Source organism: Poecile atricapillus, chromosome Z, assembly GCF_030490865.1.
Source record: "Poecile atricapillus isolate bPoeAtr1 chromosome Z, bPoeAtr1.hap1, whole genome shotgun sequence".
Taxonomy (NCBI): domain Eukaryota; kingdom Metazoa; phylum Chordata; class Aves; order Passeriformes; family Paridae; genus Poecile; species Poecile atricapillus.
In genome coordinates, this window is record NC_081289.1 from 142,805,185 (window position 1) to 142,821,887 (window position 16,703).

The 16,703-nt window shown below is 42.6% G+C and overlaps 1 protein-coding gene across 2 annotated transcripts in view; it reads left to right on the top strand.

Annotated features, from left to right (window-relative positions):
* The window catches only part of SETBP1 (SET binding protein 1), a 271,241-nt gene that overhangs the window by 37,597 nt on the left and 216,941 nt on the right, over positions 1 to 16,703 (top strand). For both annotated transcript variants that reach the window (XM_058864577.1, XM_058864578.1), the window contains exon 3: positions 13,965 to 14,048. In XM_058864577.1, coding sequence (XP_058720560.1) covers positions 13,965 to 14,048 — 84 coding nt within the window. The remainder of the gene's footprint in view (positions 1 to 13,964; positions 14,049 to 16,703) is intronic.

Here is a 16,703-nt window from a genome sequence, read left to right on the forward strand (position 1 = left end):
TGAGTTGCCGCATGTTATTCATACATGATATTGCTATTCCAAAAAGCTTATATTTCACAATTTCCAGGCTAGTGCTTTATCTTCTAGGCCATAATATTTCTACAGAGTTGTCTACTCAGTTGGTCAGGATTTTATGTCAAAAAGAACCAGTTTCTGACCAGAAGTTCAGAAATTTGTCTTCTTTACAAAATAAATGTATTTCTTGGTTTCTTTTTGTCGCTGTGTGTGGCTTCTAGCTTCAGCAACTCATTTCTCTGAAAGAACTTAAAGGAGCCTCCTACAAGCCCCACAACATAGAGTTTCAGTGAAGTAGGGACCAAAAACAACTGTGTTTGAGTAAAAGTCTTGTTTGGGTGTTTGTAATCTGACTCAGCAGCCCAGACCTTGATTTTTATCTTCTCAGAGGATTGGGTGGGAGGAATGGGTAATAACAGTTCAAAGCAATGCAGTTCCTAACATCTGGGGCTAAAGGGAGGGATGGTATTTTGCAGTAAGGGCTATCAAAATCTTGATGTCATTGTTCAGTTGTTTGCCCTGTTGTTGTAACATTTTACAACCAGAAAAGAAGCTCAGATCTTCCATGCTTCCTACAAGACTGCTTGTTTGGAGTATTTTAGGAATTACAAATATAGTTCACCCTTCCCTTACTGATTTGGCTTTTAACACCTCAAGAAAATACAACAAGCAAGCTTGGGTGAAAGTGAACACCAAATGCTAGAAAGATGGTGAAGTAACTTGTGTGGGAGCTGATAAATTTGATAAGTTTGGTTGGAAAAGATCTCCCTCAGACTTCAAATGAAAACAAAGCAGTCCTTGCCCTCCCCCAAAAAATGTAATTTTTCTGTCAAAGAATGAAAATGCTCAGGAACTGGAGTGGTTTTTTTGGACTTCAGGCATTCTCAGAAAAACCTACACTGCCTTTAGGGAATTTCAATGAAAATAAACATGGGGGTTTTTTTGGCCACTTTTGGCTAGATAAGAGAGGTCATTGAGAATTAATTAACTAACTAACTAAACTTTATTTATTTATTTATTTATTTATTTACTGACACCATTGTTAAAACAAGTCCAAACTGAGCATTTGAGTTCCTCCTGCTGTTTTGATTTAGGCTTTTGAAGCTCCAGGCAGGCCAGAGAGGAGGCTGGAGCCGTGTCTGCCAGAACTCTGCTGCTCTGCCTGGGCTGTCCCCTGCCTCTGCTGGGAATGAAAGAGGTTTTTTGGTTGTGTTTTGTCTCCTTTGAGGCAGATCAGGCTGCCTGGCCAGCAGCTGGCTATCTCCCTATGCTTGCCACTGATTTGCATGTGACCATTCTGTTTCCTGTAGTTTTAGATCCAGCTCTAGCAGCAGCAGAAAGGCGTAGGTTTAGGTCCAGACTCACACAGTGGATTTGTGGCCCACTGTGACTCAGAGCCTTGGGGTTTTTTTGAACTTCCAGCACAAATACTGAGACAGCTGATACAGGAAGTTGGGGGTGGTAGATGGCCCTAAAGCACCCCTAAAGGTGAGCATTTGATGAGACCCACTAGTTAAGGCAAGCCTGGCAGCCTTGCACTAACACCCAAAGGTATAATGGCAGGGAGATATGGAACTGTCAGGATAAAGAGACTCAGGTGTCCACACAATCATAGAATATGCTGAAATGGAAGGGATCTGCAAGGATCATTGAGTCCAGCCCCTAGCCCTGCACAGGACACCCCTAGAAATCACACCATGTGCCTGAGAACATTGTCAAAATACTTCTTGAGCTATGCCAGGCAGGAGCTGTGACCACTGCCCTGGGAAGCCTGTTCCAGAGCCCAACCACAATCTGGGGGAAGAACCTTTTCCTGATATCCAGCCTAAAGCTCCCCTGACACAACTTCCTTTGATTCTCTTGGGTCCTGTCACAGGTCACCAGAGAGGCTTCAGACTCCTCTCATATTTTTGACCCTTCATACTGGTGATGTGGTTGGGCTTCCTTGGCCAGTGAGTGGCAGCTTGCCACAGAAAAAGTCCCTGAGTGTTGCCCTTTTTGCTCTCATGTTTAGGCATGAAAAAACACTGAGAAAGCTCCTCTTAAAAGGTGACAATTGTCCTTTGGTCCCTGTGAGGCCAGGATCAGTGAACACAGTCCCTTAAATTTCACTACTAGTGGTCTTGTATCTGCTGAAGGTGAATTATCCAAGTCTAGGTGGATTTGATATGCCTGTATCAATCCAATGTTTGATGGGAGGGCTTTGACTGTGTTCAGTTCTCTTGTACAAATCAAGGAGTCACAGTTGAACACCTCAGGTATGGTAGGTTAGAGATGAACTTACTACTGCTTTGAAAAACTACTCTCAGGCCCTCCTGTAATGGAAAGATTTCTTGTCATTAAACATGGGAGAAGGGAAGGAGTCAGAGACAGTGAAAGTGATTTTTAAAATACAGAAACCACTCAGAGGGAAGGCAAGTCAAGGACCCCAAAATTTCTCAGTGTCACTCCAATAGCATAGACATGAGAGGGCAACAGCTTCCCTTATCACAACATACAGATGGAGAGTATTTTGAAAGCTCATTACAGAGTGTAAATGTGAAATTATGTTCTTCTGGGATGGTTTCATGTTCAGAAGCTCCAGTTAGAGAGGTGAAAGTTGGTACTTGCTGCTCCTTGACCTGCCACAAGTGGCATCCTGTGAGTGAGCACATTAGTGGATCTTCTGGGGCTTTCCCTGTGGGCTACAAAATGTTCAGTGTCCCCATTCCCTTCACAGGATGGATTGGTTGGTTTTGTGGAAAACTGTGACCTCAAAGGGGATGCATTAGCTCAGTGTGGATTGCTCCCAACTCCCACATCTCAAAACAAAAGTACAAGAAAAAATAACGCCCCCCCTTTCCCAGTTTTCCACGCTGCACCTCCTTCCTATTGATTTCATTGCAGTTTATTGTTGTCCATAATGAGAGAATTCTGATTTAATGGAGTATTGGACAGATTGTAGTCAGCATAATTCTTCTTTCCTTCCACCTTATTTCTGTAGAATAATGTAATATGATCTTTAGCAAGTCCCTTTTTGTTTAAAGGAACATCCAAATGGAGGAATTAGATTGATTGCCATCTTTGTTTTCCCTTCTGTTCTCTGGAACACCTTCCTGCAGTAGTAACATCAAATGTAAAGACTGAGGAACTTGACCTGGCAGGTGCCAGCCCCTGGGAACACAAATGTTCAGCTGTAGGAAATATCTTTGTTGCAGCAGCACTGTGGAAGTAATTAGGCAGAGGATAATGGATGGGCTGCAGTAAGATAGGAGGGAATGCCTCCACAGAAATGCTTTGTGGTGAGATCATAAACTACAACAGTGGAGCAAGGATGAGCTGGTGATGTCAGCCAAAACCTGGGGTGAAATTCATCTCCTCACAGAGGACTTCTCCCTGGCTGTTCCTGCTTTTATTGGTTCCCAAATATGGAGGCCCCTCTGCAGGGTGACTTCAGCAGTGTTAAAGATGGAAATGCTGCCATGTGTCAGTTTTAGGTGAACTTCTGTTTTGTTTCCACTGTCACAAAGTGTTTTGCATTCACAAAGCATTTCCTTCTTTCTGATGACGGCAAGTGGGCAGTGTGGGTGGGGAAAGATTTGTTCTCTGGTACCAGGCACATGGTGTGAATCTTGGGGTGAATCTCGTGGTCACTTGCAAAGGACCAGGAGTTGGACTTGATGATCCTTGTGGTTGGTCCCTTCCAACTCAGAACGTTTTCTATGATTTTCTGATTCCCTATTAGGGACCACAGTACCAGCAGCTGGAAAACTCAATGTAACCTTTCCTTTGGGGCAACCCTTGCCAGACTCTGCATGTTGCTCCCCTACAGGTACAGATGCAGGTGTAGATAAATGGGGATCCTATGACAGATAACACTTGTGTGGATCAGTGGTTGCAAGTAGAGGAATGATCACGAGTGACAACATTTAACTTCTTCAGTTTTGTTCTGTTGTTGAGTCAGGCTGCAATGGAAAAACACAGCCTTGAATCAGAAGGTACTGCCTTCAGGAGGATCATCTCCTCTGCTCTGTGTTTGGGAAGGACTCTGATGTAGGCACATGGCTAATGGAAATGCTCCTTCCCTAGCAGTCTGTGCAACACCTTTCCTTCTGGGCAGCATCTGTGCCTGAACACAACCTGTGGAAGGAGGAGGAGGAGGTCTGCTCTTCCTCCTCAGCTGCCTCTCCCTGCAGGGGATTTCCCTGCATGATCCCATGCAGCTCTAGTGGCAGTTGTCATCATCTCATGGCTCAGTGGGGTTTGCCCCCAGAGGGATCCACCATATGGCTTTTGATACCTATCTGCACAGGTATGCAATATCTCTTTGCAAGTTAAAAAAAAAAAAGAAGAAAAAGAACCCAGTAAAAAGTGTTGAAAAAGTAGTTTTCTTTCTCCCTTTTTTACTCTGCTGTTTAAACAGCTTTGTAGTAGACGGGTTTAAAAAGTAGTTTTCAGGTTAATCTATCTTTTTTAAAGCTTGAAGTTTTCATTTCAGCTTGAAAAACAAACATAACTTCTGTTATACCCACAGACTTGCTCCCACCCTGCCACAAATGTTTAGTGATGGTGAGCCGTGCAGGTCCTTCAGCCAGCCTCTTTTCTTTTTCCCTTTTCAAAAAAAACCAAAACAACAACAACAGCAACAACAACAACAACAACAACAACAACAACAAAAATCTCTGTTGCCTGCACTTTCCAGGGATTATTTTTTTTTAAAGATGCAGTGTGGAAATAATGGTGTATTTCAGGAAAACTTTATTTTTTTCTCTCTTCTGATGTCTTTATTGACTCCTTTCTTTCTTTCTTTCTTTCTTTCTTTCTTTCTTTCTTTCTTTCTTTCTTTCTTTCTTTCTTTCTTTCTTTCTTTCTTTCTTTCTTTCTTTCTTTCTTTCTTTCTTTCTTTCTTTCTTTCTTTCTTTCTTTCTTTCTTTCTTTCTTTCTTTCTTTCTTTTCTTTCTTATTCTTATTCTTATTCTTATTCTTATTCTTATTCTTATTCTTATTCTTATTCTTTTCCCCTGGTTTTGCAGGGTCAGGAGCTTGGGAAGTTAGGGTGCATCAAAATCCAATACAAATTTGCCCCCCTCACAGTCACACCTCTCTTTGGTCTAGCTGGTGCTACTATAGGAAAAAATAAGGTTATTTGGAAAGTTAAAGAAGATCTTAGCCCAGCATCACAGCCATCATGTCCTGAAGAATCTGCCAGCCCGGTTCAGGAGATGAGAATCTCCCTTTTCCTCCTCTGGCTGGAAGTCTCTCAGTGGGAATCTTCTTGCTGGAGTGTGGTTCCTCCTTGCCAGGGGAGCAGCACATGGGTTGATCCCTGTGAACAGGTTAAATAAACAGGACTATGTTTGGGTTAATTGTCACTGGTTCTACTGCTCTCCATTGCTGATCTATCTGGGAGCCTGGCCAAGGAGCAGATGCGAGAGACAGCATCATCACCTCCCTCATCGTCTTCATTGTGTCTGGATTTATCCTTTTTCTTTTCCTTATCCCCCCCACCCCTTTTTCTTTTATTTTCTTTTATTTTCTTCTTTTTTCCTTTTTTTCTTTTTTCTTTTTTTTTTCTTTTTTTTTTTTTTTTTACTATTTGTGTTTTTCTCTTTGGCTGAGCAAATAGGCCAGATGGCAGTGAGGGGAACAGACAACAAGTGAGCCATGGCATATGGGCAGCCTGTTTAATTTCAACTCCTGTTGGGAAGTGGCTTGCAGGGAGATAAGTTACAGAAGCAGAAGAGGAGGAGGAGTGTGTGTTGGAGGGGAGGGGCAGGAGGAAGGGAAGACCCTTTTTGAGATGAAACAGCCCAGCTGAGAGGAGTCTGGGGCACAGGGGACTGAAACCTTGGCTACATTCCTGACACAAAGCAGTAAATTAGCTGTTTCCGTGTCAGTTGGTGCAGGAAGTCTTGTTGGCTGCACATGGGAAGGAGAGATGGGGATGTCTGCCTCAAACAAGGAGGAGGAGGAGGACATGTCTCCGATTTCCATCTCATTCCCTCTGTCCCAGGAAAGCTCCAGCCAGGTTTAGGACCTGGCACGTGGAGGTTTTTGCCCAGCTGCAGAAGAGGAGTCATGCTGCCCTAGATGATCTTTTCCTTTACAAATAGGATTGTGTATGTTTTGCTCCTAAGTGTTGTGCATTTTTTCCACCATCAAAGTGAGATCACCCACTAAACAGTCCTTTGAGGCAAAAGGCATAGCTTTTTAACTTTTGAAACAAAACAAAGTAAAAAGTTGACACAAGACAAAATTAAAGGCAGCTTAATAACAACGTAGTCGACAGTGATTCCCCTTTCCCCTTCCCTTCTGTTTTGGCCTTCATTTTTCTCTGTTTCAATTTGCTTTTTGGATTCAATATGCGAGCTATCAGCTTCTGGCTATCTATTCACATCGTTCATGCATTTTGGATTTTGCTGACTGAGTCCAAAGGGAGTCTTGCCTTAAATATGTCTCAATGATTTAGGAAGAAAATTAGAGTGAATTGAATTGCACTAAATTATAGATACGTGAGGCTTCCTGGCTTCATTTTTATATACTCAGACTTTGGAAGAGAGTGAAGTAGGTGTACTTTTCTTACTTTTTGTAAATGTGTTGCTTTTGAAAAAGCTTCATTGAAATGTAGTTTAAAATGGCTACACAATTTAGGTCTCATTCCTGCTGAGGCCCAGTGGGCATGGTGTTCCTTGGTACAGGCTCTCAACACCTTAATCCTAGAGGCTTTCTTGAAAATCACCCATTTTGGCCGACAACATCATAATTTTGTTATATTTGCTCTTCTTTGATGGGAACAAGCATGGGATCCCAGTGCAGTCATCAGACACATGGACCATTTGGAGCTCTGTGCATGTTATCAGCATCCTGACTGGTGGATGGGACTCCATCTCCATGGGCCCATGTCTGAGATTCATCTGTGAGCTCCTTGCTTGTGCTTCCCAAGGTGGGAAAACTCTACACTCTACAATTAGCTCTGGAAACTCTGATCCTGCTGGCAGGATACAGATCATCCTGGGCCTCAGTTGCACTCTAAGCCTGCACAGAGAACTTTTTATATGGCATTAATTCTGCAGAGAAATTTTTATTCTTTAGAGATTCTGCAGAGAGATGATTATGCATCACTGGCTTGGTGGAGCAGAATTTTAACTTACAGCTCAGGCACTCCTCCACTGATTAGTTTTAACATGAAATAGAAACACAAGTCTGTGATTTATTGGTGAAATATTTAAGATAGATTGCTAAATTATTTATATAGCAGAGTTTAAAGCAGGCGAGATAAAACAAAACAAAACAAAACAAAAAAGGCAGTTCATCCAAATAAGAGCTCAGTTTTCCTGAATTTGAAAACTGTACTTTTAGACTCACAAGTTATCTGAAAAAAAAGTTTCCACTTTATGACCCTCACGAAAAAAACTAATCTTGAATGTTTTTCTATTTGATCCCTGCAGACTCTGTTTCATCTGCAGTGCTAGGAATTGTTTCAGCCTCCATCATTTCCAGTCACTCATCCAGCATGTATTTGGGCACTGACCCAGACTGGATGCAGATTTCTTCTTCCTACAAATGCTAATGGAGAGGTTTTTTGACTTTCTGTTGATAAACCAGGTGAGGCCTGCTCCAGCCTTCTTGCCTGGGGTTTGGATGTCACCTTTTCTTGTCTTGGCCTTGGAGGTGACCTTCCATCCTAGCTTGTTTGCATCTGCTACACTTGCCTTTGCCCAGTTGCCCTCTGGCATCTGTATGATATTACCACAAAGTAAAATTAGAAAAATCTTCTCAGAGGAGGAGATAGAGATCATGCTCACGGTCTTTAAGGACTCCAGAGTAGTCACAATAACACTGTAGACTCTTGATAGTGTGAATAAAGAGCGAATAAGCATAAAGATTTTTTTTGTGGACCCTTAACATTAATTTCATAGAATCACAGAACAGTTGAGGTTGGAAGGGACCTTAAAGATCATCTGATTTCAACCCCCTGCCATGGGCAGGGACACCTTCCAATAGAATGGGTTGCTCAAAGACCCATCCAACCTGGCCTTGAACACTTCCAGGAATGGAGCCTGCATATTTTTTCTAATTTTTTTTCCCTAATTTTGAGATAAAAAACATGGGACTTACTGAATCCTAAGGAGCCTTTAATGTTTTCAGTTTCTGTTTGCTTGAGATTCTCCGAATTTGAGAGAGCTTGCTCGCTTCCTTAGCCATGTCTGTTCTGAGTATCAGATCAGTGTGACACATGAAAAGCAAAGGCGAGTAGGCTTTGACATGTCTTCAGTAAAAACTCATGGGAAATGTGCATCAAGACCCATAGACAGCTTTGAAAATTTTATTCCTTTCTCTTCATCTACTCACATTTCAGGACAAAAAAAAATTATATTTATTTTTCAAGGCTGACCTCCTCTAGCAAGCCCTTCGTCTTGGGCTATGCATCTGAGAAGGAGAAAACTTTCAAGGCTTGATTCTTTCAAATGTGGCAGCTGAAAAGAAGATAATTGGGAACAGGCAAATTCAAACAGTACTTTTGGAAATGGTATTTATCTTCTTTTTTTTTTTCCCCTGTGTATGTCTATATTATACTTTTCCACCTGCCTTCAAAGGGAAGCTGATAAAAAGGATTTGCTTGGCCTTTTTGTTGCTGAAGGGGGAAGGGTGCCATTTTTGTGTAGTGCTGCAAGACAGATTCTGCAAGTGAAACTACCCCAGCAGGGGCAATCCTGCCCGGAGGGGACAACTCCAGGGACCGAAGCAGTTGGGTATTTTTTGGTTGTTTTTTTTTCTTTTTTTCCCTCTGCTCTCCTTTGTGGATTTGTTGTGCTGTGAGACCAGATCCTTTATGGCATGTAAGAGTGGGGTTTATGGAGCAATCAACTCCATCAGCAGTAAGGGCAATCGCATAATGCTTTGGTCTTTTGTAATAGATTTTGTGTGAGTGAGCTGAAAGTATGGCCAGGAGGGAAGGGGATGTAAAATGCTGTCCTTTTTTTTTTTTTCTTTTTCTCTTTTTTTTTTTTTTTAAAGTTGGAAAGAGTCTGTCTGAGTTCCTTTATGCTTTTCAGGCTCAGGGATGAGAGAGAGCGTGTGTACATGTGCGTGTCTGTGCCCATACAGTCGCTCAAGTGGGAAAAAACCCCGTTTGTGGTTCACACAGGAGGAATTTCTGATGGAGACAACAGTGCTAAGCAGAAAGGCACATCCTGATCTCTAGCAAGTGAGGGGCACGCTGGCGGACACACGCACACAACACATACTCTCCGGGCGCTCTGCATAATACGTGCAAAGCGCTGCCCTTTAATGAACGTAACCTATGGTGGCTGGGATGCAGCCGGCCAGACCTCACCATTAATAAACTGGGAACATTCTTCTCCTTTTTAGTCCCTTTCAATGCCAGCCCTGCGTTTTGATCTCCCTTGAATGCTGCTCCCCCTCATTTGGGGCTCCAATTCTGAGAAGATTTGGCGCATTGTTTGAGGTCGCAGGATGTCGGATTGATTTCGGAGCTTTTGTATTGACTCCGGGCTCCTGAATGAAGCTGTCATGTGTGTCTGTGGTTGGCTAGCAGGCTGTCCGGCTGCAAGCTGTGCCTTCCTTTGTTGTTTAGGCCTCATTGAGCTGAGGGAAGAGGCTCATTTCAGGGTGATTTACCACCACCCAAACACCAGCTGTCTGTTGTACTGCTGCTTGCCTCCACCTTGGATTCAGTTCTTGTTTCCCTTCCTTTCCCCCCTTCTCTCCCACTCTACCACTGTAGGCACTTGGGTACTGGTTCTTCAAAATGTGTGTATCACCCTGACAGAACAGCAAAAAAAAAAACATAACAAACACTGAATGTGTTGTTCTTCCTAATGGCGCTTATGCAGCCATGGGGATTTTCAGAGTTTGCTGTGGCAGTGCTATACACAGACTCAAAGAATAATATCCCACATTGGAAGGGACTCACAAGGATCAGCGAGTCCAGCTCCTGGCCCTGCACAGGACAGCCCCAAGGATCACAATGTGTGTCTAAGAACCTTGTCCAAATGCTTTTTGGACTCTAGCAGACTTGAAGCCTTCTCTGGGGTGGTTCCAGTGTCCGACCACCCCCTGAGTGCTTGTGCCAGCTCCCTGGGGAAAAAGCTGCTTCCAGCATTTTCAATTGCTATTGCTCCGAAGAGAGAAAGGCTAATGAAAACCAAGCAGGTTAGAGCCCAGCTGGAATTGTCAGCTCCCACAAGGTGCATGGCACAGTGCTAAGCCGAGCCCACCTCTGGAGCTGAGCTTTCCAGCCACAGACTTGGAAGACAGGATCCTACCATTAATCCCAGCCAGCAGCTCCAGAGCACAGAGCCTGGCAGCTCCCTGGAGGCCGGCCTGTGCCATGTGCCTCGTGTCTGACTCCTTTAAACGGGGCTGGCAGCTCCACACGGGATTGCTCTGGGCAGCGCCGCAGGGATTTCTCTGTGCCCTGCGCCTCCCCTGGAGCTGCTGGCGTGAAGCGAGTTGTGACCGACCCTCATTTGACTTCTGGGTGATGCAGTTCGGCGTTTCTCGACCACAGGCTGTTAAAACTGGCAACTGCTCAGCTCCTGTCGCCCGTGCAGCTGAGATAATTAAGCCTGTTACTATTATTACGGGTTTTCTTATTTTTCTGCAAACTTTGGCCAACTGCTGGAGCCCATGGTGCAAGGAGGTGGGTGAGGCCAGCCAAATTCCCTGTAAGAGGTGGGATAATAGTACATATGTCAAGGAGCCTTCTTGCTCTTTTTCCTTGGGTAGGGTGATGTCTGGCATGGATGTGAGCCAGCAGAAGGCAAAGCCATCTTCCCTGCTGGAAAACCTCGTGCCTACCTGCTTCTAAACAGTAGCACCTCATGCTATTAAAAGACCAGGAAACATAGAAATTATTCTCCATTAATTAAGACCAAACATCTATACCCAGTCAGATGAATCTCCTTTCTTTGTGGTGTCCTTACCTTCCTGCTCCCTGTGAGCATCAAGCACTGCTGGATGAAGGAAGGAGGGGAATATTAGGAGGCAACAACCACAGCAGGATAGCCCCAGCAAGGTGTTTTAAATTTCTTAACAAACTCCTTGGGCACTAGAAACTGTAAAGTAACATACAGATAAACAAACAAAAACTCACTAACCCTTAGCACCCTGGAGGGCTCTGTTTCAGCTTGCTGAATAAAAGCTGAAGTTGCACATGCATGTTTAATGTAACACAAGGCGTGTGCTGTGGAAAAGCGTGCTTTCCTCTAATCTGGTTCCAGACAGAAGCATCCAAACAGAAGCCCCTTTCCCTATCCCCACTGAACTGCTTGGTGTATGTGAGGAAACCCCTGAATGACAAGGCCTCCATCTGCTCTGGAACAGAGTTGCGACTGGCTGCAAATGTTGTCCATATGCTTTTTTTTTTTTCCCTTTTGCCTTTCAACTTAGCTGCCTAATGTTAGACACCTATCTGCAAATTAAGCATCTGCTCATAAGGATCTTTCCTAAAATAAGGTGGAGGTAGTAGCTGATTCATCCAATGCACATTTAGAGAGGTGCATCGGCAGCTGGAGGAGGAGGTGGGATTATTTATCCAGTGCATTGCTTTCATTTGGGTTTTCTTAGGGAATTGAAGAGCCCCTTCATTCTTGTGCTGACAGAGAAAAAGAGGAAACTCTCAAGTTTTGGATTCATATTTCCCTTGTATTCTTGATTTTCCAGGTGGTTCTGGGCAACATCTTGTGATTTCTCTCTGTTAAATAAAACTGTTTGTGCTTCCATTTGGACAGGAGAACATGGCCATGGTTTACCATGAGCTCAGCTGGCATTAGAGCCACAGAAAGAGTCTGAAAATGGGAGGTTTCTTCCTTGGCTTGTGGTTAAAAAAGGGCTGGATTATCTTCTTTAATGTAACAACTTTGCAGCAGACAGTGGGACAAGCTGAGCATCAATGAGACATATGTGGATATAGTTTCCTAACCACAAGTGTATGTTAATGCTATAGCCACTCCAAGTGGCCTTTTGGGAAATGTGTGAGTCTCTCCTAGGTCATTTTAGAGCTCCAAGTTGTCTCATTTGCTGTGGGGTATCTAGAAGGTGATCTGTGGTTAGACAAAGGGGTCTCTCTCTGTGCCTCAGTTTCCTCTCTCTAACACAGTATTTTAATACACTTGCTTTAATTTATAGTTTAATAACTTCTTTCTGAGAAAAATAAAAATAAAATTGACTTTAATAGATTACAGACCAGTTGTTGAAGGATTGTATTAATGGGGCAGGAGTGAAACACCTTTGACAGATGGGAGCCACAGGCAGAGGAGGCTGAAGTAGTCCCCTGAAAACCTTAGAGTTTGACAGTTTGTAATCAGCAGCTCAAACATGAGGAATTTTGGGTGGTTATCAGATTAAATATCAGTACAACCTTTTATTTGTCTTAGTTTTTTTTCCCAGCTTCTCTTTTGGAAGGAGAGAAAAAGATAATTTCTGCGCATTATCTGACCTTGTTGGGACTTGTGAGATGCTGAGCTCACCACATAAGAGACATCACCACACCTGGCAGGTTGCAGGCTCTCCCAAGGTGTCCAAAAGTTTATCTGCCTGTTTTTAATTCCTGCCACCAAGGGTCAACTCTCTGCTGTGCCCTGACACTGAGCAATGGCTGTAATTCCCTTTAATCGTGCCCTTTCCCTTCCTCATCATTTAGGGCAGAGCACTTCTATTTGGCTAAACTCACTGTGTTGGGATCTCCTTTTCTATATGAATTAATCCATCTGCAACCTCATGACTGTTCCTGGCTGCACACAAACAGATTCTCCCTCTGTTCCCCAGCAGATGCCAGGACTGTGGACAGCAAAAATCTGAAAGTAGGCAATGTCTTTGTGTGCATGCCTATGGAAAAACAAATAATTGTGATATGTTTGTCGGGACTCCACTGTCTCTTTTTGACTCCAAGTAGTTTAAATTCAAGGAGCATTTTCACCAAGTCTGGAATCCCAACTCCTTCCTGCCATTGTGATTTATGAAGGTGTCCAGGTTTGATAAGCAAGAGAAATACTTTGGCGAAAAACCAAAGTGACTCAAATAACCCTCAGAAAAGAACCCTGTTAACATGAGGAACCTTGCTGCTTGGATCACAGTCAGCCTGATGGGTTTCCAACAAAAATAAAGGTGTCTGAGCTCAGCTCCTCTCTCAGGCTGTTGGTTACAGGTAAAGGGAGAGTGAGTGGACTCTGTTTCTTTGCAAATTTCTGTTGGTTTGAACATCAATCCCTGAAAGTATCCAAAGTCAGGTTAGATGGGGCTTGGAGCAGCTTGGTCTAGAGGAATATGTCCCTGGCCAGGGCAGGGTGTGGAACTGGGTGATCTCTAAGGTCCCTTCCAACACAAACATTCTATGATTCTATGTCACAGACATAGCAGAGTCTGTACCAGCAGTGTTGGGTGAGAGTGTGCTCTTGGATTCCTGGCCTGGGTTTGCCAGGGGTGATGTGGACCCACTGTTCTACTGAGAGCAAGTCTCTCCTGAAGACATGGTTTCACCAAATCTGGGCACACTGGAAGCAAGTAGGTATTAACATGGTAAAGGTGAACAGAAAAAGTACTGTATGAGTTTTTCCTCAAGTCACTGCAGTTTGGTATTTGTACTGATATTGATATTTGATATTTGAGCATGCTAGACATGTTCCTGTTCATGCAAGTGTATGAAAGACAAGGGTTAAAATAACTTGTTTCTTTTCAGCTTTGCCTTCCCACTGCCTTTTCCCACACACCTTGCTTTCCTTCTGCCTCTGTGTGACTTCCCTGATGTTGAGGTATTATCCTTTGGGAAAGTTTTCTTGGCAGTTTTGGATCTCCCCCTCTGTGAAATAGAACCTCCCAGCAACACAGGAAGATTCCACAGGCTTCCCTAATGCCCTTTCTTCCACTGCTCCTAATCACAAATACAAGCCTCTTGGTCTTCAGTGGTTGAGATTGTGCTGATGTTTTTCCTTCCTTATCTCTTATAGGGAAAAGTCATTGGAGATGCAAAACTGCTTATGAGTTGTGGTTGCAGAAAAGGGAAAAATTCTCAAGTGAAAGACTCAGATCAGGTCAGTCAATATGTTCCTTAACTGGTGAAACCTAAGAATGTCTTAACATCTGGTGGATTTGATCTGTGTTGTTGCATATCAGAGTTCCTGGACACAAACAGAGTCCTTGGTATGATTGACAGTGGTACAACATTACTGTTTGCATGTTTGTTTTTTGTAGAAAAACCCTCAAGCAAGATCAGGGATTCATTGCACTAGATGTTAATTCCCTAGCCTGGCTTATTCCCATCTGGTTTATTTATTCATGAATTCTGTTTCTGTATAAAAATCCACTCCAGGCAATGCACTTTCTTAAAGAATACTGCATTTCCTTGCTGGCTAAATGCGTGCAACCTTTGGGCTCCTCCTGTAGCTGCCTGGATGGGTGGTAGTTCATTACATGCTTTTGTTCTGAAGTGACACCATCACAAGGACATTCTTTATTGGGGTTCCTCATGACAGACATGTAAAAACTTGTTCACAAGCCAATGGCCAGTTTTCAATATTCATTACTTGGAATGAATGGCCTCTTATTCTAAAACTGGTCAAATTGACATTGGTGGGATCACTGGTAGGGTTCAGTAATTGCAAGTGAGTTGGACTGTGCTTGGAATAACAGCCAGCTGGTGGTCTCTTCCTCCCCCCTACCACTTGGCACTTATTCAGACTAGCCAAGTTCATCCCTGACAATTTTTTTTTTAGTTCTTATGGCCTCCTGTCTTTGTAGCTAAAGATAAGTTTGAATCTGGAGATCATTCTTTCCAAAAAAGAAAACAAAATTTGATTTGAGCATAAACTTTTTATAAAGTCAGGTCATGTGTTACATAAAGTTACATGTGGCAGAGTGAAGCAGTCGGTCTCAATTACCAAATAACTTTCCTCTCTAATATATCTTGTGGACAACCTGTGGCAGGGTTTAGACCTGAGGCAGGTTCAAACTGTGTCCATGAAGCTCCAGAAACTCCAGATAGCTTCCTGGAGGGAAAAAGAGATGAAATCACAGGAAGAAAAGTGATTTTCACCTTCAACATGCATGTTAATCAACTTTAATTACTAACAATGTCTCCAAGCCTTGTTTTGCTAATGTTTGAGATCTGAGAAGATAGATATAGAGGACAGAGATATATATGATATAGATTTATTTTTTCTGTAAACCTATCCATCCATCCATCTAGCTGTCCTGCAGTATTTTCTGTTGTGAGCAATGTTGGTCACATTTAAAAATTTTTTCTAGAATTGAGTCTTTCCTTGATTTGCTTTGTTTTGCTTGGGTACTTTTATTAGAATTTTCAAATTAACAAATTAATTATAATGAGCTATATTGTCAGTTTACCATCAAGATAAGGATTCATATTACTTTTCTTAAAAAGACTAGCTTCCCATTCTCTCAAATGCAAGCTTAATATTCTCATTTTGAGGTTCTAACACATCAGGAGAAAATTAATTTAGAAATAAACAGTCTTACTAATCTTAGTCTTTTGTATTTTGAAGTACTCTGGTTGAATCACTTTTAGTTTATATGAACACCATTAAAGCACTGGTATCATAGATTAGAAATAAAGCTGGAACATCTTGATTGCAGAGAGGTTTTACAAAGCACTATCTCTAACAAATCCTGGGAAGTAGACCTCAAACTTGCAAATGGCAATGTTTCAATTAGAGTGTAGGCAACAGTTTTCAGAGGGGAAAAAAAATATCCCATTCTCTTTGTTTTCTGGAACAGTGATAAAATATTTTTTGCATTCAGTTACTTCCTGAAATCTAATTTTTGATGCCTAATGATGTGTTGACCATATCAGTACCTCTTTATTTGTTGTATCAACACAAACTATTGGGCAAATGCTTGCTTCAGAGGCTGTAAAGCTCATTTGTCATGCCCCTGGCAGGGTCCTGTCTATATTTCAGGGGAAAGGAGGTAGATGGGGAGGAAACTAGTAGAGGAGGGTGGGTGGCAGTGTGGAATATTTGTCTGTGGCTGCAGGACCTGAGCTCAGCTTATAAATTGTCCCCTGGGCCTTGTAGATAAACACAGATTTCTATGGTGACATCGGCTGGGAAAGGCAAACACTTGCCGATGATTGTAGGCTAATCCTCCAGGACACTAATTGCCAGAAAGCCAAGGAAGCATTATTTTAGGAAAAGCTTGTTTCACTTTGTTAAGGGGAAAAACAGTGCACCGAGTTTAGTTTTGTTTGCAGAGCTCTACCCCCACCTCTTGCTCCCTGTCTCAGATTTTAAAGATTTACCTGCATTATTGTTATTGCTGTTGGGACCTTTTTCTTTTTTTTCTTTTTTTTTTTTTTCCCTACCTTGCTTTGTGTTTCACTCTGATGCCTCTGTAAAGTTTTGTGAAAATGCAACTTAGTTTTCATTTGCATGAATGTGTACACAAATAGGTATGTGGTTTTTATATCATTAGCTATTTAAAGGTTTGGGTTTAAAGTCACCAACTACTTTTCAGCTGACAGTTTTGTGAAAGGTGATGCTTTGCAAAGAGTTTATTTTTCTGTCATTCCTTCAAGTCAATTTGGAAACTGGCAAAAAATCCTGAGCACACTGACCCACTAGGAAAAATCCCCAGCTGAACCAAATCATAACCTCATTGCCAGGGATTTAATTTACCAACATTTCTTACTTCAGCCTGGAGGAGACTGAGGGGAGACTTCATTGCAGTTA